This window comes from Pantherophis guttatus, chromosome 3, assembly GCF_059756535.1.
Source record: "Pantherophis guttatus breed Tessera chromosome 3, ASM5975653v1, whole genome shotgun sequence".
Classification (NCBI taxonomy): domain Eukaryota; kingdom Metazoa; phylum Chordata; class Lepidosauria; order Squamata; family Colubridae; genus Pantherophis; species Pantherophis guttatus.
The window spans coordinates 126,210,863-126,236,584 of NC_142065.1; the positions used below are offsets into that span (position 1 = coordinate 126,210,863).

General features: G+C 44.0%; 1 protein-coding gene and 2 long non-coding RNA genes across 4 annotated transcripts; 2 read left to right on the forward strand and 1 right to left on the reverse strand.

The window, feature by feature from the left end:
- Nucleotides 1-1,226: 1,226 nt before the first annotated feature.
- Nucleotides 1,227-21,319, reverse strand: IRX1 (iroquois homeobox 1). Of its 2 annotated transcripts, none has more exons than XM_087890223.1 (4): nt 20,567-21,297; nt 17,071-18,073; nt 16,046-16,118; nt 1,227-5,435 (listed from the first exon to the last, which is right to left on the reverse strand). In XM_087890223.1, the coding sequence occupies exons 1-4, from the start codon at nt 20,849-20,851 to the stop codon at nt 5,414-5,416; spliced, it is 1,383 nt and encodes a 460-aa protein (XP_087746349.1). In that variant the 5' UTR covers nt 20,852-21,297; the 3' UTR covers nt 1,227-5,413. The 2 variants fall into 2 exon arrangements, with proteins under 2 accessions (XP_087746349.1, XP_034267698.2); XM_034411807.3 differs by lacking the exon at nt 1,227-5,435 and adding an exon at nt 15,240-15,676 and having other exon boundaries at nt 20,567-21,319.
- On the forward strand, nt 2,379-7,185 carry LOC117662396 (uncharacterized). Its single transcript, XR_004590373.2, has 3 exons — nt 2,379-2,468; nt 3,069-3,234; nt 7,076-7,185. It is a non-coding gene; the product is annotated as an uncharacterized LOC117662396 (long non-coding RNA).
- Nucleotides 21,320-22,425: 1,106 nt separating the features above from the next.
- On the forward strand, nt 22,426-24,787 carry LOC148114820 (uncharacterized). Its single transcript, XR_015733232.1, has 2 exons — nt 22,426-22,523; nt 24,593-24,787. It is a non-coding gene; the product is annotated as an uncharacterized LOC148114820 (long non-coding RNA).
- Nucleotides 24,788-25,722: the final 935 nt, after the last annotated feature.

Consider the following 25,722-nt stretch of genomic DNA (forward strand, 5'->3'; position numbering starts at 1 on the left):
GCATGTCTTTTTTTTAAGCAGCTAAAGGGTAAAATACTTGCATTAAAACTCCACTAGACTTAACACAAGAACTTACCTTGGGGAAAAAAATACCCAATTTCTTCCCCCAAGACTCCTTGACACTCTCCAACACCATATTAAAATAAATAAATAAATAAATAAATAAGCAAAAGGGTGTTCTCTCCCCTGATGAGGCGAATCTCTGGAACCACCATGACATATGGGAAGCTGAGGGGAGGTGTGCTGGAAGCTGAAGGAGGCCTCAAAGCTGAATTGAGAACTGAGAAGATTTTGACATAAAGGCTCTATGCATAATTGCTCCATCAGTTTAATATGTCCAATACCAGAGGAAGAAAATCTAGATGCTCTTTTGAGATCTTCTTCAGGCAGGCATGATATAGACAGAATGGCAGTGGCAAGGATATGTTGGAGAGGGGCCATAATTTTGTAATGTGAATCAGTAAAGGCATAAATACAAGTAGTGTAACAGCTATGAGGATGTAATTTATTAAAGGGTTTGTATAAAAGAACATTTAATTTTAATGATTTCTAAAGTGCCAAGTGTTTAAGGACTTGTCAGTCATACCACGGCTTTTGCTCTCCATTTTAGCTGGAATGCTTAAAAGCCAGAAACCAATTGACTTCTTCCAGGAAAATCAGGGCCAATACTCTCTGGCTATTTCTCCCCCCCCCCCCCATCCCATTTCTGTAATAAAAAGGACCGGATGCTCTGTTTTTCTTGTAAATGAAAGTAAAGCCTGGAGAAAAGTGACAATCACAACATGGCAAGATGAACCCACATTAACTAAAGTCAGAAGGGAATGCCAGATATACTGGAAGGCTTACCAAAGTTCAGGCCTGGCCCCTGGTTTGAATGCCAAGATCCAGCCCCCAGCCCGTTTGTGTGCTCAGAGGTTAAACTGCCTTTCCCTCCCATCCTTACAGTCCTGTCTCAAAATTCATTCTCAGTACTTCTCTGCTTTTCCTGGAGCTGGATTTGAGGTGAGAATCCCAGCAGCTTGCGGTTAATTCACCCAGGACAGCCTTCCTGGCTCACGAGCATCTGCCAAGGAGGGGGCCAAGAAACTGTCAGTAAGCAAACATCGCCAATCCAAGGAATTGATTAAGGCAACTTCTCCTGACTCTTTGCTTATGGTTGTGAAAGCAGAAATTGTTTCAGCGTTACTGTTTCCAAAAGATTAATAAAGATGTTCAGGAGGCTGAAGTGCTGGGAGATTTGTTTAATTATTCCCCACAGTCCTGCCCCAGCAATCTGCTGACATTTCGCCCCGACCTTGCAAATCCTCAGCAAATATTAATATATCAACTCAAACAGGGGCTCTTGTTTTATTGGTTCATGGAGCTCAGAAAAATTCGCCACAGCAGTGAAAAAATAATGTGCAGAACTGAGGGGAAACGGCTCCTTTGATATCACCTTCTGCTACACACATGTGCTCGGAGCATCAACAAAATGGAAATACCGCTCCTTTGCCACAGCTGTGGAGTGACACTTCAGATGCCTTGGCTTTCTTTTGTGCAGCCCATTGGAATAGACCCAAAAACTGTGATGGCAAGAGAATAGAAAACACATAGACACAGAGAGACAGGAAGAAATTACATTTGATTATCAGACATGGCAGAATTTTTTTTTTAACAATGGAGAAGTTCTCGACTTGCAGCTTATGGCCTAGAATACGGTAATCAGAAAAACTAAGGGCTGGGTTCACAGACATGTACCTTCATCACTGACATCAAGGGGTGACTTGTAAGTGTGAAGGAGGCATCGCAGATGAATAGCTACGGAGAATGTTTTCCCATCGCCCAATGTCACTATCAATTCATTACAGAGCCATTAACAGATTACACACCTCAGATAGCATCTTCATACCAGCTGAAATTGGCTCTGCAAACACCCTGTGTTTCAGCTCAGACTTCATCCATTTAGTTGAAAACTATCCAGTATATTCACTGCATTTTGATTCAAGAATACAAGTGATGATTTACATGTTGGTGAACCATCATGAGTTAAGAACAAAACAACTGCTTTGTTACATCAGACTAAGCATTCATTTACCTCAGCATTCTGGATTCAGAATCAGCACGCATGCTGGTGTCTATAAGAAGGCACAGGACATAATCATCCCATTTATCTCCATTTATTATTACAAAGAGAAATGCTTTTATACACAGGAGTTAATTTAATGACTAATGCCTGAACACAGCCCTTTCTTCCTAATTCCTAATATTAAAATAGGCAAAGTTCTCTTAACGACTTGAAGCTGAATGTGAAACTTTGGAGCCAATGTGGTGTGGTGGTTAAATTGTTGGCACTGGGAGAAAGAATCTACCATCAATCACTGAAGCTCATGGAGTGACATTCCTTCACCTATTTTCTTCACAGAGTTTTGTGATGGGGAAAATAGTAAGCACGGATGTTAGATATACCACATTGAGCTTCTATGTAAAAGGTAGGATATAAATCTAATAAACAAAAATAGCAGCTCTTGCTGCTTTCCCCTTCATTTATCTATACAGCTTTAACTGAATTATTGCTTGCTTAAAAGCTTACATTTTTTGCCCTGCACCTTGAATAAGCTTAGGAGAGTCATTGCCTCCATAATAATTAGTGATGGGCACTATCACTAGTGGTGGTGGGCAACCATATGGAATAATGAGGGTGGGACAGTGAGTAGAATACCCCAATTACAGCTTCTTTGTTGTCCTAAGTCATCAAAGAGAAAACAAATGATATACATCTTAGCAATTTAATAGGTAAGATGTTGAACTAAATGCCCAAGTTCAAACCCTCAGTCATGGAAACTCACTCATGAAGGGCTTATTACTTTCTCTCAGGCCAATCTACCTCACAGAATTGTAATGTGGTAAAATGTTGGAGGTGGGAAAGCTCTTTTTACCATCTTATGGTTGTGCAGAAACTATGATACAAAATCTTTTTAAAGAAATAAACTCTTCCCAACTATTAATTTGATCAAATGAAATTTACTTTAGATATTTCAGGATGATGTTTCTTCCTTCCTCTCTGACCTGTGTTTTTCCCCCCTCTCCAGAAATATCTCCTTCTCCTTCTCTTTCAGCCTTCACCCCTTTGATGGAGCTTCTAATTTTTATGTCAAGCAACTTTCAAGACCCAGGCACAAAAAATGAAAACAAACCAAACCTGGTGGGGACAGCAGTGTCTTCATTCACTTTCACTCTCCCCACCCCCAGAAAAATGTAAGCCTAACCATTAACCTACATCAAACCATGTTGTTTAGAGTGTCAGAGGGAGAAAATGCCTGCCTGCCTTCCATTCCTGGCATTCACTTGCACTGAGCCAGAGAGTTAATGTGTGATTAATTTGATTCATAAACATGTTAATCACTTCACTGTGTGAACTGGTTAACATGCCCCACAGCTAGCACCTTTATTTAAAATGCTTCTGTTTTTCTCTTTCACATAACCGCCCCCCTCCACACACACACTGCTCAAATGTATTTAATGTTTTAAGCCTGTTTCTGAGAACAAGCCTTTAAGCCTGGGCTTTAGCTGTGCTGCTGCTCCTGAAGGCTGAGCCTTGGAATTGAGTTTCAGGGCTAGCCGCCTCACCCTGTAGTCTGCTTAGTGTTTATATTACATCACTAGGAATATGGTGCTTTACAGAGTTAAATGGGAAGCCCCATCAGGTCCTTGCTTGCAAACAGCTTACAATCTAAGTCAGAGGGCCTTAGGAAAATGGCAGCCGGAAAGATAGGAGGGAAGAAAAACATGTGAACCAATACATACTTTACACTGGGGAAATGAATAAATGCAGGGAAGGGTGGGGTTTTTTTTTTTTTTTTTTTGGCCATGTACTCATGTTTTCATCTCATCCCCAACTGATATCTGAGGCAGCTTGTCCTTAGCTATTCTAAATTAAAGTGGTGTTTTGCCCCTAAAACTTATGGGACTTTGGCTGTGGGTGAATTCTGACATGGTTCACCAACCAATCTGTTCAGCATTGTAGTCAGGTGACTCAAAGTCTGGCACCTATTGGCCACTTCAGGCTAATGTGGGCACACACCCTCCTCTCTCAGCCTTGAGCACTCTCTTCCAAAGCTCTTGTGTTTTGAACAGTGGGAAAGTCCAGGGTTTTGTTTTGTTTTTTAAATTGGCTTATCCATGCATACCTGCTAATCCCTGAAATAAATTAGCTGGAACAGTAGCTATAGCATTGGGGATAGGTATGAAGGTGAAGTGAGCAAGCCAGAACTCCCTCTGCTTATGGACTCAATAACTTGTTAGCTCAGGACAATTTTGGACACAGGTTTAGAACTTTTTGGAATAGCACTAAACCATGTGCAAAGAAGCCCAATTATCAATTCTGTTCTGCCCATGTGTTCTGTAGGGATGAGTTATAAAAGATACTGATGACTGACTGAAATCAGTTAGTCATCACACTAATTTTGGATATGGGTTTAGCACTATTGCAGAAGAGTGTAAAAACTCAAGTTCAGAATGCACCTGTGCAAAAACAACCCAGCCACTTGCATCAAATTTAAGCCAGAACTTTTCAAAGATTTGACAAAATTTGCTGCTCTGATAGCCCTAGCCCGCCTAGGAGGAAAATAAAGCCATGGAGCCACCAATCAATATGATCATATGACTGCTGGCTTATGAGATCAGTGGAAGCAGCAAAGTTTATATGGTACAGTATTTTGGCACCTCAGAAGAGTCCCCTGTCAATGTAATGCTAATTTGCAGTACAAAACATTGATACAATTCAGGGTGGATTTGATTTAAATCGAATTGATTTAAATCACAATTTAAATCATGATTTAAATCACTAGTAAAAAGGCTTGATTTAAATCAACTCGATTTAAATCATAATTTTTAAAGAGCAACTGTCATCTCTGCTACTCCTGACCCACTGTTGACTCACCGATAGTCCCAGTGTTGCAGAATATACAGCCTCCTGCTACATAACTAAGCTCCATTTCATGCTGAATAAACTAAATTATTTATGTATCTTAAATAGAAAACTATCTTACGATAGATTTTTACCCCAAAAGTTTTTTATTAAAATAAATTCGATAAAAATCAAAAAAATCCGATTTAAATAAAAAAAATCTGATTTTTTTTATTTTTTAAAAAAAATCATTGATTTTTATCCACCCTGATACAATTATAATTGACTCTGTATTAAAAGCAGGGCTAACACTTCCAGTATGTAGAATAAGGCAACGGTAGCCTCACACACACTCCTGGTTCTTCTACTGGAGAGCTGTTGTGGCTTCTGATATGGTGGAGGAGGAGGATGCTCCATTACTGGTGTCAAAGTTAAGATTCAGCTTCCAATAAGATGGGCTTCTACAGATGGGAAAATAATGCCATTTTTTCTCCAGTTCAGGAAGCAGAATATCCAGGGTCCGTGATTTCAAACAAACAGGTTTAATTCCCTGCAGAAGAGCCAATATAAGGAAAATTTGATAGATGGTTATGGAATGACCATCCACCTCATTACCAATTCCTTATCATTATTTTTAATGTATCATATCTACCCTGAGAAGTTTAGTCTGTGTATCACTTTGCTCAATTAAATGTCCCTTCGATATCAGGCATATCTCTAATCTTCTTGATCAATAAGACATACAAGGATTTTACTTAGCATGGGTCCTGCTAAAATTTGGGAGTAGAACCAAGAATGGAACAGAAGGAAGCTGTATTTTGGCTTGATACTTTACTTGATAAAATCCAATTATACAAAATGTCTACTCAAAAGTAAATCATCGGGACTTTTTAAAAAAATAAGATTACAGAATTTTCACCCCCAAAATACTCCTCATAAAAATAGGCTGAATTTGGCGCTTCTAAAGGGTTCTTAAAAATAAAAAACACACAGTTTGGATTTTGTTTTGTTTTAAAAGAAGGCACAGTTGAACTGGTAGTTTTAAAAGAAGGCACTTTCTACTGGTAGGTAGAAAAATATGTTTAGTTTCAGAGTTATTTTGCTGATTTCTGTGTTCATAACAGAATTAATGGAATCACTAGGAGTGGTCAAGGGTCAATTTTGATTATGGCAGTATATAAATAAAATAATCAAAAGTGGACAGAAAGCAGTGAAGCAGTCAAAACCCACTTCAGACATATTGAACCCAAACAGTTGATTTTGGCAGTTTAGAATTAAAATCAACTTATTATTTATGTGGTCAATATTACAGTCATTATGATGTAGTTAAACATAAATCCTGCCATAATACATTGGAAATATATCAAGCAAAAAAAAAAAAAATCCAAGTTTTCTTCCATCGTGGTTGCTAAAGAGGAATTGACTTGGGTAAACTTGTGACAACTCAGCTGCCCTGAAAGGTGAAGTGTGTCTCACATTTACATGGCATTAATTAATCTGAAATCAAAACTTTCAATAAATCTTAGTCATTAACATTCATGGGAATCACTACTTCCCATGTAAGTGGCAAACAGTAAAATATTGAGCAGAGAAAATTCACCTTTTACTATTTTTATTGTGCTTTTTGAGTGCACAGAGATAGAGACACAAATGTTTATGTAAAAATAAAAGAATCAATGGAGCAGTAATCCTGTGATAGGTATGTTTAAATAAATAAGATTGTAGTTATGCATTTATTCATATTCATAGGTAGAAATAAGTCTAATTTCTCAAATGAGAAAATGGGCAATTGAGCATACAAATAGAAAAGTACAGCCTGCAAAACGATACTTTTCATCACATAGATAAGGCCCACGCGCAGAGAGAAGGAGGATTTGTAATTCAATAAATGAAGTGAGATTTGGAAGTTTAAGTGTATGTTAAATTGAATCAGATTTATTCTCATGGTTTTAAGCAAGATCTACACTAAATAAAAAGCATGATTAAGTAGGAATTATTAAAAATTATCCAACCCATCGGACTTATTTTACTCAACAAAATCAAGATTGTCAAACATTTTTCCTATAAAGTTGAAGATGTCACTGCAAATACATTTGGATACTATTATTATTAAAAAGAATCTACCTTGAGTGAAAAAAAAAGATATGTACGTTTGAGTAGCAAATCATACAGATCTCCTTTATTCTATAGGTGTGGCTGTCATCTGAAACTGAATGGGATTAATAGTCAAACTCTCTATCGTATATGAACAAAACATTCATGTAAGTGGAAAAAAAATCTAATAAACTGATACAACCTGATTGCAATCTATGCAAAGTTACTTGATGTTATCAGACTTTGGAAAAACTCTGTGAATTCTCTTCTACTATTTTACTGCTAAAAATGCAATAATAGCAGGAAGCTTCCATGCCTTTTTCAATGCTTGAGTTTGAAGGCAGAGGATAGAAAAATGTGGACTTCCATCTGTCTCTCCCTCCAAACATGCACATACACACATACACACACATTTCTCTCTTGATGCATAAAAACATGGTATCAGGAAGAGTCCTTTAATTCTTGTTTCTAACTCTCCCACTACTCTGACTATGGAAAGAACTAATTCAGAGTTGCATGTTCTTCATATGAGAACTGCAACTCCAAGTTGAGATTTGTATGTTGCAGACAAGGGCCATGTAAGAATGTCTTTTCTGTGTCCTATTTTTATATACCGGTATTTACTGTACATATACATATACATATACATATACATATACATATACATATACAGCATTAAAAATTAAAATTATTAAAGATTAAGCATGTAATAAATGTTGATTATTTATAGCATTCTTTCTGATAAAGGGATGATCACTGAGTTCAGCTTTCTATGACACAAAAAGAATGTACACCCTCCAAAACCAAAAATCCAGACTGGTCTGATAGTAACCACTTGTATAATCCTAAATAATCCTCATTTAGCTAGTGTGTCATGTAGTGACTGCTGGTAGTCGCAACAGTTAACTTTGTGACCAATCCTTGCATTTACAATCTTTGTAGCCCTGTAAAGCAAGTGAAAACTGGTAATATCAGAAGCAAAGTTGTGGTTTTTCTTAATGACTGAGTTGCCAAACGCAACTGTGGTCACTCAACAAGGACCTGTAATCTCAAAATGCAATTGTATGTGAGCTAAAATAATACTGGGGGGCAGGGGTGAAATCTAGCAGGTTCTGACAGGTTCTGGAGAACCAGTAGCGGAAATTTTGAGCAGTTCGGAGAACCGGCAAATACCACCTCTGACTGGCCCCAGTGGGGTGGGAATGGAGATTTTGCAGTATCCTTCCCCTGCCATGCCCACCAAGCCATGCCCACCAAGCCACACCATGCCCACCAAGCCATGCCCACAGAACTGGTAGTAAAAAAAATTTGGATTTCACCACTGACTGGGGAGGGGGATTTAAGCCTAGTATGGCTGGAATGAGGACAAGTAGCCTTTAGCAAAAGAAAGATGCTCCTGCTCTGGAAGTGGATGCATTTGGGAGGCTTGACATAAAAGTTAGAACCTAAATCACCCTTTCCCAAACAGATGTGCTCCAGGTGCCTTATACTATAGCCCCCAGAGTTCCCAGTCATCACTGGCAACATTACAGGAGAGAAAATTAAGCATACAGAGTAGGAAAGAAAGAACAGAATCAACTATATAGCATCAGCCCTTTAACTCAACAACTCACAAGATCAACCCTGTGGGGAGCAATCTGTGGCTCCCCAGTTGTGCAAGAACAATTCTTATAAGCCTGTATTACTGCCACCTGGTTGGGAGTCAGGTGGCATCAAAAATCAAATGAATAAATAGCAACATTAGCTAGGGAACTGGATATGAGTTCTCCAAATATTCAAATTATAAAACTAAACAAAGGTAATAAAGGACAAACATACCGTCCTTTCCCACAAGAGCCAGAGTGGTGAACTGGCTATAATGTTCAGCTTCACTTCCAAAGTGAGTTTGGAGCCATCACATTCACCTAAATCAACTCAGAAGGCTGTTTATGGAGAGAAATGACTGGACAGAATGGTATGAGGATTCCTGCACTGGGCAAGAGGTTGGACTAGAAGACTTCCAAGCATATTTCCTACCCTATGATTCTATTGTATCATGGTGGGACCCAGGAGTGGATGAAGGGGTTACTCAATGAACTTCAATGGGGACAAGAACAGGAAAAGAATTATTCACACAACATATCTTAGTAACTTACATCCAGCATATCATCCTGTCTGTGGTTCGCTGCCCCCACCCCATCTTTTCCTTAACTTTAAAATTGGGAGAGCAGAGAACTGTCATGATCCATTAGTCATCACAGCTACATCATATGGAGCCTCCATATTCAAATGCAGCATACCTTAATTGCAGGAATTGGGACAAGAGATAGCTGTATACCAACTTCTGAGAAACATTTGCTGGAAATCCAAAAGCTGGTGGATTTTAAGCTAACCAGATGGGCTTCTTTCCCTTTTCTACAGAGTGGGCAGAAACCTGCAGAGTTGGTGACTAAGGTCTCCTCCAAATGGGGAACCTCTTCTTTTTAAGAATGGAAGCCTGGAAGAACAAGGCCCATTTTTCTTTCTCTCTTCTCTTCCCTCTCCATGTCCCCCGCTTCCCTCCACCCCTTGCCCACTGTCTTTGTAGCAGTCTCTCATCCAACAAGGACGATTGAAACTTTATAGCGCATGATTCATAGGCCGGATCTGTTTCTGGAGCCAGGGGGGGTGCATATTACATTAATCAGTGTCAGCCCACTAAAAGAGAGACGTGCATATGAATTCTCCATATTGCCTGGCACTGGGGAGAGATAAATGTGCTTGGGAGCCAATGGACCGGCGCGCCATAGGAAAAAATAAAACAAATACTATTCTCTGACACAGTCACTCACACAGAGAGATTCGACTGGTTCTCCAAGCTAAAAATACTAGATCCATTTGTCCGGCAGTAAGATCGCGGAACTTAAATGGGACTCCATTCGCAACAAGCGCAGAGGCTCGAATTTCTCAGACTTGATTACTCTCCAACCCCACTCCTACCCGTGCAAAGGCAGGAGGAGGTTTGGACTCCTTTAAGGGCCAGAGAGCGGGACGAGAGCGAATTTGGGCGGATGGCGAAGGCGCGCCTGGGCCTTGTCCGAGGTAGCCGGACATCTCCCCCCCCCCACTTGAACCATAAATCAACGAAAGGCAGCAGCTGTCCCGGCAAATAAAAACGTCGCGAATAGAGGCCGAACCGGAAAAAAAGCGCCCTCCTTTTCTGGAAAGCGAGGATTAAGCGCGTCGCTCTTTTCTAACCGACAAAAACAAATGGCTTGGCGCTGGTAAAGATCGATCGCATAAAGTTCAATTAAAAGGAAAAGGGGATATTAGGAGAGCAGGGCAGCCGCGGAAGAAGAGACCCGTTTCACTGGGCTCCTCAAGCACCGCTTGCCGGCTCAACGCGTCTTCTCGACGCGACAGGCGAGGCTTCGGGTTGCCTCTTCTCTTCCCAGCCTTGCCCTTTCAGCTTCCCACCTTTCTCGCCGGCTTTCCTTTAAACAGGTACCTGCCAGAGTGAGTGGGACGAGCACTTCCCTACTTCCCTCTCAGCAAAGCCATGCTGTCCGCGACTCATGGGGTATGTAGTCTAGCATTCCTGGGGCGCCTCGGACTGAGGACTAGCGAGTTTAATCATGGCAAGAGCAAAGGGCCGCTGAGGTTGCCCAGCTTCCTTGCCTGAGGTTTTCTACAAAGCGTTGCGTACGAAATCTAAGGGCTACACTTCCTGCTACCCACATTCGGCGACGACAAGAAGGCTATTAAATCCCAAAATACTATTTCCGCTTAAATCTGCCGCAGATTTAAGATTTAGTTGTTCGTTCCTAAGTAACGTCGGCGGCAGTTTTTACTTCGAGTCAAAGCACTCTTAATAGCGCCGCGTTGTTCTGCACCAACCTTCCCCAACCCTGAGCCCTCCAGATGTCCAGGACCATCTCCCACCCCCTCTTCCCTCCCGGATTGGAAGGTGTGACCCAACAGCACTAAATGGGGCCGGCCAGGCCAGGCCAAGTAACCAGGTTCTCTCTTCAGACAGGGCCTTCCCCACTGGCTGGCTCTCCTGGCCGGGCTGAGGAGCCCTCTGTCAGGGAAGAGGGAGCTCAGGCGTGCTCCGGGAGAGGCTTCTGCCTGCGGGACTCGGGTCTGACGTTCTCCGCGGTAGAGGACGCTGCAGCCCGCTTTTTTTTCCAGTACCCGGGCGGGCCGCATTTGCTCTTCCTTTTTCCCTGCTGGCTTTTGAAAGAAAAGAGCAACTCAAAAGAAGCCGAGAACTTCTCCCGGCAGGAAGCGGGAGAGCAGGACTGCACCTATTTGAAGCAAACCGTACGGCGTTTTGCTCCGCCGCCCGATTTCAGGAGGAGGAAGCGTTAGGGGAGGGCAGCCGGGCTCCTTCCCCACTCTAGAGCTAGTGGAAGGCCGAGACGGTTCCCCGACACAGCGAGAACACTGACCGGGGCCGAGGAATCCTGGGGATTCTCCATCGCTGGGGAACACATTCCTGCGTCGGCCGCCGCCGCCGCCGCCGCTCTTGAAGACAGGAGCGCCTCGGACGAGGCCGCTGGGTTTCCCGCGCAGGCCGTTCTCGCGTTTTACGACGCCGTTGCCCAGCCCGATTGAGCGGGCTACAAATGGAGCCGGAAAATTGGGAAGTTGTTGCCCTGCCTGGGAGGGACTCGACTCCGGGGGAGCCATAATGCGCAAGCGTTGCGAGTCCCGAGATTGAGGAGAATTTTACGCACGCGCTGAAATCGTTTCCACTGGAATAACTGAGACTGTAACAGCACTTGGATTGAGAAAACACGACGGAGGGTAATGACAAACACAGCTTTGTATACGCCTCTCTTCTGCCAGGGATGATTTCATAACTAAACATTTTTTTAAAAAAAAGAACACCATAGTTTTGCATTTCCTACATTCTAAAACCCAAGGGTCTGCCTGCAATATTTTCCGATAGAAGACTCCTTCCCCAAGAGAAGGAGTGGGGGGAAGCTTGATCTTCTGCAACTCTCCATACAGTATACAGACTACCGGTAGTTGCAACCACTGTCACCCGCTTCTGACCTTATAATAACCTTGCAGAGTAATCGGAATGACTCTTGAGGTAACGTATAGACCTTCTAAACCTCAGATCGATGTATTTCAGAACTTGCGACGCAGCCCTTTGAACAGGGGCGGAGAAGGCAGCCATCCTGAACTCAGTGGGGTTTACTTCTAAGGAACCTACAAAAGATCAAACTACCTCGCTCCCTTCGCCTTTGAAATCAATGGAACATGTTTTAAAGCGTCTCCCTTTTGCAGTGCAGGCCGTTCTGTTCAGCACAGGCTCAGCCTGAACGGGAGGGGGCCTAAAAGAACCTGCTGTTGACTTGCATGTATTTCAAGGCTGAATTTGAATTTAGTGAAGCTGAGGAACCCTTCCCACATTTCATACAAAGAGATGCGAGCAGGTCTTCCCCCGGGGTCGAGAGCTCGAAAGGGGGCGAAAGTTTTTCTTTTACGGATCTGTGTCGCTTGAAGGTTGTTGGGCAAGGCGAGGGACGTTAATAATGCGAGACAACGTTTAAATTAGAGCAAGTGGCGGCTTTCCTTTTCCTATTTTCCCAGGACCTAGGGAAGGAAGAACATGATTCCGCTTCGGGTCTATAGAGGGCGCTGCGAGCTTTGCTAAGGAGATCGGCTGCTTCAGAGCTTCCTTCATGTCCCGAGTCTCGAGTACTTAGGTGAAGGAGCGCGCGCCTGTGCGCGTGCCCAGAGCTCTTGTCCGGAATGCACTTTTGCTTTCACCCGCGGAGCAAACTATCCCCCTTTCTATCTACGGCTTCGCAGCGGGACCCCAAGATCCCTGCTGCTCGGACTGCTTTCTTCGGGGAGTGAGCAATGTCCGATTTGAGACGCTAGTCGTTAAGCGAAAGAGTTGCTCGTGCTTGAGGAGAGCGAATCTCACTTGCTGAGCGAGAGGGAGGAGACCCAGCGAGCAGGCAGATTCTTCGCCGGATTCGCTCAATCCCGGGCAGACTGGAAATTTTCTCGCGGCTACCTCCCTGTTTCTTGTGTTTTAGAAATAGTTATATTTCTCCCCCGCGTTCTTTCGTAACACTCGTACTTCAAAGCCTTCAATTGCTAGAGATTTTGAGAGAGAGAAGGGAACGAAATTTAGAAATGCGTGTGAGAGAAAAGGATGGACGGGCGGACCGAGAGACAGACAAACTGTAGAGATTGCCCTTCTGTTTAACGTGAATTTAGGACGAATTTAGGACGAATCTCTCTTGCTCTTTCTCTCTCTCTCTCTCTCTGACAAAAACAGCTGCCTGCAGTTCAAGAGCAGAGGAACTTGTGTTTTGCAGACTTCCTGCCCTTAACTATCTGGAAAAATAAATGCCACCGCTTGCTGCCGGGATCGCACCCTGCTTCAAGCACACCACAGGCTGCGCTTCTTAGCCAGTTTACTAGGAAGTGCGCCTTGTTGCACGCAGGGGCTCTTACACCCAAGAAAGCAGTCCCTGTGAGGTGGGTAAACCTGCTGCACCCACACACCCTATTCAGAAGCCTGACTTCCTAAGTAAAGTACTCGGTTACGATTAGACTGTCTTGGAAATAGGGCTAATTGAAGTTCAGTTTCTGAAAAATTACGGCCACGGGAAGTTAAAAACTTCGGCTGGTTTTTAAGGACACGCACACTCGCTCCCGATCTCCAACCGCCTCCTAGGTGCAAATCCCGAACGGCAGAGAAAAAGCCCACCGTGTATTTCGTTTCTCCCGCTACAAAGATCCATCCATGCTTCCCTTCCACTCACCCACCCCTTTTTCTTTTTTGCTAGAGGGAAGGATGGAAGGAAAGAAGGGGATCCATAAACCACTAACAAATTTTCTCATAGGGAGGAAAATTTCTTTCTTTTCTTTTTTTTGCATGCAGTGCTCTCCCATGCAAGGGGAAAACGGAAGAAAACCCAGATCAATATTGTCACCCTTGATGGGGAATTTATTAATATTTGATTTCAAATCTCGTTCTGATTTCCGACAAGTCCTGCTCCGAGGATGGCACAGTTCGGATAGGCTGTCTCCAGCATGATTTTTTAATGACTTTCCCAGCTGCTTCTTTCCATTTTCCACCGTCAACAACCATCTGGTATCTGATTAGCACCTCAATGCTCATTTAGCATTCTCATTTAGGAAAAAGAGAAAACGGGGGGGGAGGGGGTCTGGAGAGAGAGAGAGGTTGGAGCTTCTGGAAAAATATTGCACCTTTTTCAAGGGCTAATCTTTGGGAGATTAGCCAAGTTTAGGGGAACTTGCTTCTTCCTCTCATTCCTTTCCTTGTTAAGAAGGCCAATGATTTACAGTCCCTTTTTTCTTTTGCTACAAAGATTGCAAGCTAAAATTCCACAAGGGGAGGGAGACTTCCAAAGACACTTCTCCATCTCAAAACTCAAACTTGACACCCCAGTTTTATTTTCTCCACCTCTTGTTTTCCTATCTCACTGCTCAACCTTGGAGTAAACTAGTTCTGCAGCCAACTCAACACAGAGAGCCACTTAATACCCGTATAGAGGCCTCTGTAGTATTGAACCTGGTGCTTGGATAAGAAAAGAATTATACAGCAGCCTTTCCCCCTATCAAGGAAGAATTAATTTATCTAGCACAAAAAAAAAAAAAAAGCAACACATTTGCAGGTTGTTTCCAAGCAAGGGCCATATGCACCCCCTCAAATAAAGCATACTTTGATTTAAGTGAGAAAGCTCACAATCATGAAAAAGTACACAATGTGAGTTACTCTGAGGTGCCATTTGCTGTGGAAATTGTCATAAGTATTTAATGTTGACCATGTAGAGTTTAAATAATTTATCCATCAACTGCCATTTTAACCCAGGATTGCAGTTCTAAATATAGCACCTGAGGGTGACATTCATTTAGTTCAATAGGATTTACGTCTGAGTAGACTAGGCAGTACAATAATTACTTATTGATTAAACTTAAATCAATTCAACTTGCATACTACTAATATTCCAGAACCAATATAATTTTGAAGTACATTTGGAAATTTAAAATAGCTAAAAATAATGTAGGTGCAAAATTTTTAGAAAGAAAAAAAACACCTTTGTTAAATATTTTTTTAGCCACGTGGCTAATTACTTAAAATGTGCCAGTTCTGTTATATTCATAATTAGTCACCCAAGCTTTAGTCAATTAATCTATCAACTAAACAGATTAATGCTTAAAGCCCTACTAATATTGGATGGAAAACAATAAAAGCCTTGAGTTTTCCATATGCAAAACCAAAAGTCACTTATGCAGGGCAAAGTCATAATTTCATTTTTGTTTATTAGGCAAAAATATATGATTTAGACAAGTTTTTGCTGTGGCGCTATTTACAATTTGAAACCACTTTATATACAGAATAACACAATCACATGAGAAACCTTTAGCAAAAACAATTTACCCAATCAAAGTTAGAATTACACTTTCTTAAAATGGAATAGTGAAAACCGGAAGAGTCCAGTTAAGGAGCTGGATTTTTTTTTTTAAATGAATTGGTACTACCTTATTGCAAAAGGAGATTGGTGGGAATCATTTAAATCATTTCCATTTTTGTTTTGTTCTTTAGACCAGTCTGTGAAATTTCCTTTTCCATCAAAAATAAAAATAAAAAATAAAAACAAAACAAAAACCCAAAAAACATTTAATCAAGCAGAAGGGAGAGTTGTTAAAATTCACGATGTTCCCTCTTGCTGAGTCAAAGAGCTGTTGGGAAGAAAAGACAGAACCATCTATCAGTGAAAGCTCAGCTACTTCTCGCCCATCTGCATTAGGGAACAGACTACATTTTTTTTTTAAAAAAAGGATGCACTCACACACACACACACAGACACACACACACACACACTAGAAATGCAATGTGACATTGGTGGTGGGGGAAGTCAGTTTTTAAACACACACACACACAACTTCCAGGCGAAAGTATATAGTTTGTAAGTTTATACCACTTTGAAAAGCTTTACTGAATTGCTTGATTGTTGCTTTGATTTATGATAATGAGGGTGTGCTTGGATTAGTCTGTATTATCCAAGCACTTTCTTTCCTTTAAGTAAATTTCACTGAACAAGAACTCACTTGTCCCGGACAGGCTGAAAGGGAGATTTTAACTGCTGAGGCGGAGAGTCGGTTCTTGCTACATTTTCTCTTTCTGTAAAAGAAAAAAAAAAGAAAAAAAGGAAAAGAAAAGAACTTTAGCAAAATTTACTTACATGGGCACATAGAGCCAAAGATAGATAAGATAGATTTCACCTTAAAAAAAAAAAGCATATAGCCTATTGTGTGAATGACTAATATTTGAATCTAAAAACCCAATTCAAATTTTGTGTCTGCCAGGAAATTTCCCAGTGACTTTAACCAAAATGTATCACTTCCCCACCAGCTGTGTGAAGAGAATAACATTGCCTTATTTTTGCAATATTACAATGAGATACAATTTTTTAAGTTAAGCTAATACTTTTATCAGTAATTTTAATACTAGAAGAGAAATGGAAAGTTTTGGTTTTTGACAGGTCTCACCATTTTCCCCCTGCAAAGCCAGCTCAATATTTTTTATCCACACTTCATGTTTTTCAGAAGTCCAAAAGACTTCATAGTCCTGTTAATACAAAATAATTTGGACTATTGCAGTTTTCTAACCCCCCCTCCCCCCTCTTTTTTAAAATCCACTTGGGCTGTGCATGGCAGCTTCCCTGTCATAGGACAATCTACAAGTTATGGCTCTATTCAAAAGTGACCATGGGGGAGAGGCCAAAAATTACAGCATGGAGGTGGCTGAATACTAGTTCAGTGGGACTTATCTCCAATGTAAATGGGCTGTGAAAATAACCTTGAGAGACAGGAAGAAGAGTTGCAGCCTGTACCAGTCTGAAAAGAGAAATCTGAGTCCAAAGCAAGAATTGGGTGGGGGGAAAGCTTCTCAAAATCGACACTCCCCAATTCTCTGGCACATAAAGGCAGGGGAGGGGGAGGAGGGTTCTGTAAACTTATAATGAAGGTAGTACTAGTATTCTTGCTTCTGGTTTCCTGGTCTGGACTACCTTGAAAGGTTCACACCAATCCACTTGCAAGAAGCCTTTTTATCTGCTTGTTTCAAACATTACCTATGTGTTTGGGGCTGGTCCTCTCAGAAGGCTTTTCAGTACTGAGTGCTGTTAACACTGAAGGTTGCTGCTGGGCTTGAAGGTGATGGTTGTGATGGGCAGCTTGGTGGTGGCTAACTCCCAAAAAGGACCTCACATTTAGCAAGGAGCTTTGGGTGAGAAATGCCCCATTTGTCCAGTTGTGAAACTTGCCAATCTGGCAGGTGTAAAGTCCATGGCTGGGAAGGAAAGCTGGATGCTGGAGCTGGGTGGAAGTGTGGTTCACTTGGGCAGGAGGTGAAGGAGGAGCTGGCTTGCTGAGGGCCCCATCTGGACTGGTTGCAGTCTCTGCCAAAGACCAGATCTTGGGCTTGTTGTGCATTGGGCCTTGCAGGGGGTTTTGTCTGCTGGGGCTCAAGATCCTAGTAGGGTTGTCTGAGGCCTCCTTGCCCAATGGCAAGGTTTCCTTGGGTTTAAGTCCTTCAGTGCTTGGTATTGGCAAGATCTTGTTTTTCTCCAAATGGACATCTTCTCTCCTTTGCCTCAAGAGCTCAACTTTCTCTTCCTCTTCCTCATTACTCTGCTCTCCATCATTCTCATCAATTTTGTCAATGTCAATACTCTCCAGGTCAATCTCTTCATCGTCTTCATTTTTCTCAGGGTCCCCCTCATTGTCACTTCCGAAGAGATTGCCATCATCTTGATCTTTGCTCCGGGATCCCCAGGTGACCTTGTTCTCCTTCTTCAGCCTCCTCCTGGCATTAGCAAACCAGGTGGAGACCTGTGTGAGGGTCATTTTAGTGATGATGGCCAACATGATCTTCTCACCCTTGGTTGGGTAGGGATTCTTGCGGTGCTCATTCAGCCAGGCTTTTAAGGTGCTGGTGCTCTCTCGGGTGGCATTCTTAGGTCTTCCTGGGTCCCCATACTGGAATTGCCCATAAGGATAATAACCAGGTGTGGTGTGAGCAGCAAAAGTAGCAGGGTGGACTCCAGGATTGTCCTTCAGTTCATACTGGGAACCCTGGAAGACATTCAGAGAAGTGGGGGGGGGAGAGAATGAGGAAGTTATTCAATTATTTCCTTTCCACAAGCTCTCCCCAGTCTCTTCAGCAAAGCTTTTCCAAATTATTTTTCTTTCAGATAAAAAGAATAGGAAAGATGTCCCATCTCTTCCTCCCTCCCTTCAGTCTCCATCAAATCAGGAAGCAATATTTATTGTGCTATTAAAAATAAGCAGACATCCTGAAAAGAGTGCCGACCCAGATCGAGAAAGATAATATCAGGGCATCATCATAGGCTGCTGGGGCATGTCCAGTGCAACAGACGGCCAGGCAGATTCTTGCTCAGCCCTGGCAGCAGTTTAAAGAGAGATAGGGAAGAGAATGGAGTTGTGCTGAATCTCCCTTTTGCTCTACCACAGAAGGACAATGATAAGGCACAAATCAATCCCGCCAGAGTTAAACACAAGGAAGTCATACTAATTTTGGCAGAGAAAAAAAATTAAGCAAGCGCATAAATCTCTCATAGGGGCTTAGCAGGATGATATGACATGCCTACTCACAAGTAATTTCCAGAGTTCAAGGGGCTTACTCACAGGAAATTGGATATAAGATTTTGGCTTACAATAGGATGTCTTTGTCCCTCCATTTCAGTCACTCCATGCCTTTAGCAGCATAAAAATAGTGCATACAGAGGGGCACTCTTTCTACATTCACATAGTTATTTCTCAGAAATTATTTCATCTACATGGAACAAAACATCCCCTCCCTCAACTTTGAACGTCTTTAGTGAAAGTGATTTATTTTCAATCAATATATTATCAGCAGTAAAGCAGGGAAATCAAATTAGCCCATCAAGCCTTTGGTATATAACATTTCATCTTCCAACAACCTCATTAGGCCTCATTATTACCACCAATTGCACATTTAAGCAAGTGCACACGAACACACATTATTTTATGACTATTCCTCAAGCTTCAGGGGGGGGAACCTGTTCAAGCCTAGGCTCTGGTTTCTAGGAATCAAGTGTACTCTGAGGAGAAACAATACTTTTTATTCCCCTTTGCTTCCTATCAGTGTCAAAGTTCTCGTCCTCCCTCTCCCCCCACCCTCTCTCTCTCTCTCTCTCTCTCTGTGTGTGTGTTTTAAATAAAAGATCAAGCTTTTAAAAATGTTTAAAAATCATCCGAGTGGAAAAGCCAAAGATTCCTTTGCAAAGACATTGATTTTTCTGAAGCAGGTTTGCAAAAGCAATTGTAAAAAGGAAATAGAGACATACACTCTATGAAAAAGCAAAATGTAATTTTTAATAATAACTCTATTCGAGCCTACTCACTATATTCCCTTATCTCACTGAGCTATTTTTGTTCTGGTTGTCGAAATGATAAATTCTGTATTCCCCTGTTGGGAATTCTTTTGAAGTAGCCACTTGAAAATCATTACTGCTTCTACTTATCATTTACTGGTGGACAGTAAGTGAAAATAGATAGTCTTTTTCAGCCGCTGCCTGCTGTATAGAGTTGAATAAAGATGCTTTTTAAAGGATTTTTTATTTTTACAAAAAATGTAGTTCATTTTTCAGTGGTTATTTTTGTCAAAGTAAGGTATGACATTACCTTGCTAAATATATTTACTTCTTTTATGCTCAATTTAAATAACCCTTAAACACCACAAGCATAATAAGGGACAACAAATCTATAAAGGACAAGGGTATACATATAATTGTTTAATATCTGTTAGCATTTAAGTGCGAATCACAAAAATGTGAAACAATAAACCTAAAAGAGAAATTCCGTTTTTTTGGAAAACATCCTAAAACAAAGAGCAAGAACAATAAGCAGCTAATTTCATTTAAATTGAATTCCAGATATATCGTCATAAATGTGCCATTTTGAACAGGGGGAGGGATTCAAAGGGATTTGTAACCCTGGTTAAATGAGGACTCGAATTAATACTGCAAGTCAATGCCTTCATTTCGAATGAAAAGCGAGAGTAATTTTATGAAATTAGGACAAGACCTGGGAAAGGCAGCGGCGCGGGAAGGGACGAAGGGAGGGGAGAGGGAAGCCCGGCCCGATTTTCTTCGGAGATGTTTAGGGGGCCCTGCGATCTCGCGGCTAGCGCGTCTCTGATTCTAGCAGCGCTTTCCCGGCCACAAATCAAGGAAATCTTCGAAGTTCCAACAGCACCGGCAAGGCGGAGAAGCCCAAGAAGGGCGCCCCGGATCGAAAGAGTTTTTGCCGTTCCGGATGGATCTGTCAAAGCGGAGCCGAAAATTGGCCCGGGGATGCTCCGAAGATCCGCCGCCAGACCAGACGAGGAAGGAAAGTGCAGGAAGGAGCCCCGACTGGACAGCGGAGGAGCGTGACCAAAGCAAACGGACGAGGGGGGGGGTGACCTTCGCTTGCCAAAGTCGCCCCAAAGAGTTGGGGGCCGCTCGCGAACTTTCCCGAGCTCCGGGTCGCGCCCCCCCCGCCCCCGCCCCCCGCTCCTCTTCAGATCGAGGCCCGACTCACCATCTGCGAGAAGAGGGTCAGGTCGGCGGTGTAGGGTAGGAAGGCGCTGTAGTTGGCCGTGCTGTAAGGTCCGGCGGCGGCGGCGGCGGCGTACATGCCCAGGACTGAGGTGACGGCGGCGGTGGAGCCGCTGCTCAGCTCAGCACCTCCTGGACGGCCTGAGGCGGCGGCGGCGGCTGCTGCGGCGGCGGCGGCGGCGGCCAGCACCCCCGGGCGGTCGCTGCCGCCGTAGACGGCCTGGCTGGCGCTCAGGTACTGCGGGTAGCCCAGCTGCGGGAAGGACATCCCGGGCGCGCGGGCAGGGAGGGACCGGACGCACCGCCGACGGGGCAAGAGCGAGCCAGGAGTCGGCGGCGGAGAGAAGCGGGCAGCAGGCGGAGAGCGGAGAGGCGGCCAGGCCGGGTTCTCCTGACTGGTTTGGGCGGCAGGCAGGGCAGGCAGAGAGAAGCCCCGTCCGAGTTCGTTTTCTTTTTGGGTCTGCGATCAGTCCCGTCTCTCCCGCTCAGACGGATCGGAGAATTTGCATGTGGAAGAGGGGAGGAGGGGGAGGAGGAGGTGGTGGTGGTGGAAGGAGGAGGAGGAGGAGGAGGAGGAAGAGGAGGCGGCGGCGGCCGCAGTGCGTGTGGGTAAACTCGGTGGGGCGTCTTCCCTCAAATCTCGGCTCGTCTGCGCTCCTAAATCCCTTAGATGTGATCTGATCAACAATTGAGCTCCGACTGATGCGCCTGCCCTAAGGTCCTCGGCTGATCTTTCAGATACAATTTGAAGTTGATGCTTTGATTGGCACCCACTTGAGCTCCAAGCACCGCCTACCCGACCTCGTTCCCCCCTCCGCGGAGCACGTGGTTTAACAATCCTGCCAGGACCACTTCGCCCTGGTGTGTGTGTGTGTGTGTGTGTGAGTGAGTGAGTGTGTATGCGTGCTTGCGCGCAGCTGCTGTGCGGTGCGGGGTGTGCGTGCGTGCGTATTTAAAGCCCCCGTTGCTGTATGACAACCTGTCTACACGATTTTACAGCTGTCCAACATTGGGGTTTCGCTGTTTTCCAGCCTTAGTGTGTCCCCTTCAGAACAAAACAAAACAAAACAAAAACGGGGTCGGGTTTTTTTTCCACCGCTTACACTGACTCCTTGCAATTCGGCTCAGAGTCGGCTGAAAGCGAATGGGCCAGTGAGGAAGTTAGACTTTTTGGAGGGTGGAGCTGCCGTTTACTTTCCACTGACTTTCATTTTTGTTTGGATAGTCTATAATCGAAGCAGTAACCGCAAACACAGAATTAAACCTCCCAGCTGCTCTTCCCAGAAACCTCTTCCCTGCAATACTAAACAAGTGACTACTGTACGGCGAAAAATGTAAGACTCTCTTCTCTCCCTCATCTGCCTTTGCAGCAAAATAAACTTTTAAAAGATCCCCGCGTTCTTGTATGGGAGTAAAGATGGAAGCCCGCCAGTTTTGAAGAGGGAATCTTTTTGTTGCTTTCTGAAATCTCCGGGGAAAAAAAAAAGGCAGGCGCGGGGAGCGCACCGTTTTCTTCGTTTTAAGAAATTGCCGCCTAGCGGTGCACAATTTGTTGCCTTTTGTACGACCGTGGCGTGGCCTTGGCATCGCTTCTCTGCTCTCCGGTTTCCATCCGTTGCCTTCTTCTAGGTCTCTGCCATTCTCGTTCGGGCCCTAAAGCCAGGCCGCGGAGGTCCTGCCCACGGGTGGAGTGGAAGGCGCCTTTGTATCTCCTGGGCAAGGTAGCAGAGACCGCAGGGGCTCCGCCCGTCCTCCTGGACAGCTCGTCATGGGGTGCCTAATTCCCGCCAACCAGCATCAAGAGAAGCGAGACCACCCCGTTTCCAAACCGAGGAAGAGATGGTGCAAGTCCCGACCGTCTGAAGGTTTTACAGCTAGTAATTCTCGCTGAATCCGATCCAGGGGGCTCGTTCCGTGTGGCTTTCCAAACTCTGCTGAAGGTAGACGGCGCACCACACAATCAGGCTTAGTAGTCTTCAAGGAAGCTTCCTTCATGGGACATCAGAAATCAGATTACTTCTCCGTGGCCTTTTGGGCTAAAAATATGTTACCAACGTGGTTGTAACCTATACAAGTTTACAACCATAAAGTAATAGCCTTTACAATACCCGCTAAAGCAGAAGTAGCCTTCCATCGGGTTTACTTCTTTGCAATTCTTGAAAGTCACTTAAATCACTTTTAGCCCCACTAACTACAGGAAGGCAAGAAACAGAAATATATGAATGTTGACTATTATCCTGCTTCTTTGGATTAATTCATATTTCAGGTGTTAGGTTTTTTTCTTCTGCTTCTACTTCAGGCCCAGATTATTTTTTTCTACTTGAATTAGAACTTGACCTCAAGTCTTCCCCATATCTTGCTTTTTAAAAAATTGAAATGACCTGGACCTGTGTATCTAAATAGTAAAGTATGAATGCAATAAACAAATCTAGGCTTAAACGTGTGCATCATGCACCTACACTGAACTGACTACACACTCAACCACGAATCTGCAGTTGTTGCATTGTGTAAAAGTCAGCAATGGTTTACCGACTTCACTGGATTCATGCTTAATACTTCTTAATTTGTTCCTCTGTTCAAGCTTTCTTCTTAGGAGTCTGGTGGCATCTTGCTTCTTATTCATCTCCCCATTGCCAAAGTCCAAGGGGGTGGGGGATAAAATAAAAGATTTGGATCACAATCCAGCCAACTATGAAGTTCTTCTAACTCAAATCACTGGAACTTGTAACTATGATTTGGAACCACTCAGGTTCCAAAGTTCCAAAAGAATTTCCTTCCTTCCTTCCTTCCTTCCTTCCTTCCTTCCTTCCTTCCTTCCTTCCTTCCTTCCTTCCTTCCTTCCTTCCCTGCAGAAATCATTCAAGTCATACAGATCGGTTTGATCCCTCGGGAAGAATTTGGCTTGATGACCCTTAAGTTAGGTGGCCACCTAATTCAGGACAGGCATCACTGGAGCCGTGGGGAGTGATCCTGTTTTAAAAAGGAAGCTTCAAGGTGGAAGAAGGGAAGGGTTCACCCTTCCCACCCAGCCACCCCCGACAACTTTTCCGAGTAACAGTCGAGTGAAGGTGAGGGACGAGCAGGAAGGGAGGGGAAGAGAGAGGAGGAAGAAAAGGCAACGGTGGCAAATAGGTATTGGATTTTCGCAAAACCTCAGACAAAAAGGGGGAAAAGAGCTAGACGCTTGCTACTTGCCTAGCTCTAAGTAGAAGTTAGCCCTCCCTTCTACTCTGTGCAGCCGCTGATGCTGAGTTCTTGTTTCATTTGTAGTTCCAAGGCCCAAGGTCTCTCTCTCTCTCTCTCTGACATTGCAACCACCCCGTTTGTTCAAGTTTTACCTGTGGATCTCAAACTGGCCTTTATATGATACTGCCCCTATGACACCTTCCTTTTTCCATTCCTTCCATTAAGTACACACACACACACACACACACACACTTTGGGGAGAAACATATCTCCCCCTCCCCCATTCAATGACACAGGCTTCCATAAGACTTTGAAGCCCTCCGTAGAAGGGTATATACCCTCTACACTTTGCAGAGCAGTTTTGCAACCTACCCATCTCTTTTATGAAGTAGCGCTTTTCTTCTAGGTAAGCAGGTATAAAAGTGCAACATGAAATCGATTTTGAGAAAGCCGCGAAAATCTGGACTTCAGCCATAAAGAAGCTGAAGCCCCCCCCCCTTCTATTCCTTCCCGAAATAGGCAGAATGTCAGAAAAAGCCACCGCCACTCTGAATTCTGGATCGTATTCAGGATTTTTCTTTTGTGGGTTTTGTGACACAAAGTTAGTTGGAGCTGCATAAAGTTTCCTTTTCTACCTTTTCTTTCAAATGGTATTCTCTCTCTCACTCTCTCTCTCTCTCTCTCCCTCCCTCCCTCCCTCTCACACAGAATATCTTTCTGAAATCGTAGAATTTAATTTCCGAATAGCCTCCTTTAAAAAGGAGAGCAAGTGGGGCTACCAACCTATTGGTTGAAACGCTTATTTATTTTATTTATTTTTAAGACAAGGCGCCCCATCAACCGACGGAGGAAGAAGGAAGGCCTGGATTAAGGTGCAAAGGAGCAGGCGAAGGCAACGAGCTGGGACAAAATTTGAAAGTGTCTGAAAGGGGTGACCCGCCTAGACGGAAGACGCCATCCAGCCGAAGAAGATCATATGCCTATTTGTTGAAAAATAAAAGCCTCCCATTGAACGGAACGGGACTTGGTCCCTTGTTAAGGACTGCAGTTCAGGGGCACTCCTCTCCCCCCCACCCACCATTTCAGAGCTTACATTTCCTCGTGAAATAAATGCGACTTCTGAATTTTTGGACTGTGACCGAAGTGTTCCCCGCTTTCACACGAAGTGGGCCCGGCAAAAGCCTGGCCGAATCCAAGGACTTTTCCAGCTGACAGGATTTCGGCAGAGGTTCTCTTGCAAAGCAGTGACAACGGCAGGCCCTACAAGCCGCTACTCGACGAGGGTTAACCATGGGTGGGCAGCTGCGAGGCTGCTTGGGAAGAATTTGGAGGCGACAAATAGGGGAAAGGGAGTTTATCGGGTTGTCTCATAAAACCACACTTGCCCAAATAAAGGCCGAGGTTCCGAACTTCTCAGACGGTTCCTCGGCTATTGCCGAGCGCAGCCGGCTGTTCTTCTCTCCAAGAGCAGCGGAAGTCCTTGGCGTGGCTGCCGAAGTGTAAGGCTGGAGGTGGCAGTGGCAAACCGTTGAGAGAGAGAGAGAGAAATTTTTTTTTTTGCTGGGGCGGAGGGGAGCAAAGATAGCCAGACGGGGACGCACCAGCGTGCTTTGCTGCTCGCCTGCCTCCCGGGGGACTTGAGGGGCAATCCGGCTCCAGGCAAGCCTTCCCAAGTCCCACCGCCGGCGAGGGAAGGCGGGGGGGGGAGAAAGACAGAGGGAGAGAGAGAGAGCAAAGCCCAACCTGCAATCATAATCAACCGAAAGGCTCCTCTCCCTTTCCCCGCGGCTCCTCGATCGCTCGGTCCCGGAGATGGTCGCCCTTTCCTTTCCTTTCCTTTTCCCCCTTCCTGTTCGGTTGAACTCCGTGAATGTACAGCTGTTTTGGTTCCTCGTTTTCCCTGCCCATCCCTGGCCTCCCACGTCTCGGGCTTTTCCTGTGAAAAGGAGTAAG

What these genes read in the sequence shown, in the direction of transcription:
- IRX1 (XM_034411807.3), bottom strand. Translation starts at nt 20,851, where the DNA reads ATGTCCTTCCCGCAGCTGGGCTACCCGCAGTACCTGAGCGCCAGCCAG. An exon ending in TGACCCTCTTCTCGCAGATG is followed by an intron (nt 18,074 to 20,566) that starts GTGAGTCGGGCC and finishes AATGTCTTCCAG; the next exon opens with GGTTCCCAGTATGAACTGAA. An exon ending in GACCAGCCCCAAACACATAG is followed by an intron (nt 16,119 to 17,070) that starts GTAATGTTTGAA and finishes TTTCTTTTACAG; the next exon opens with AAAGAGAAAATGTAGCAAGA.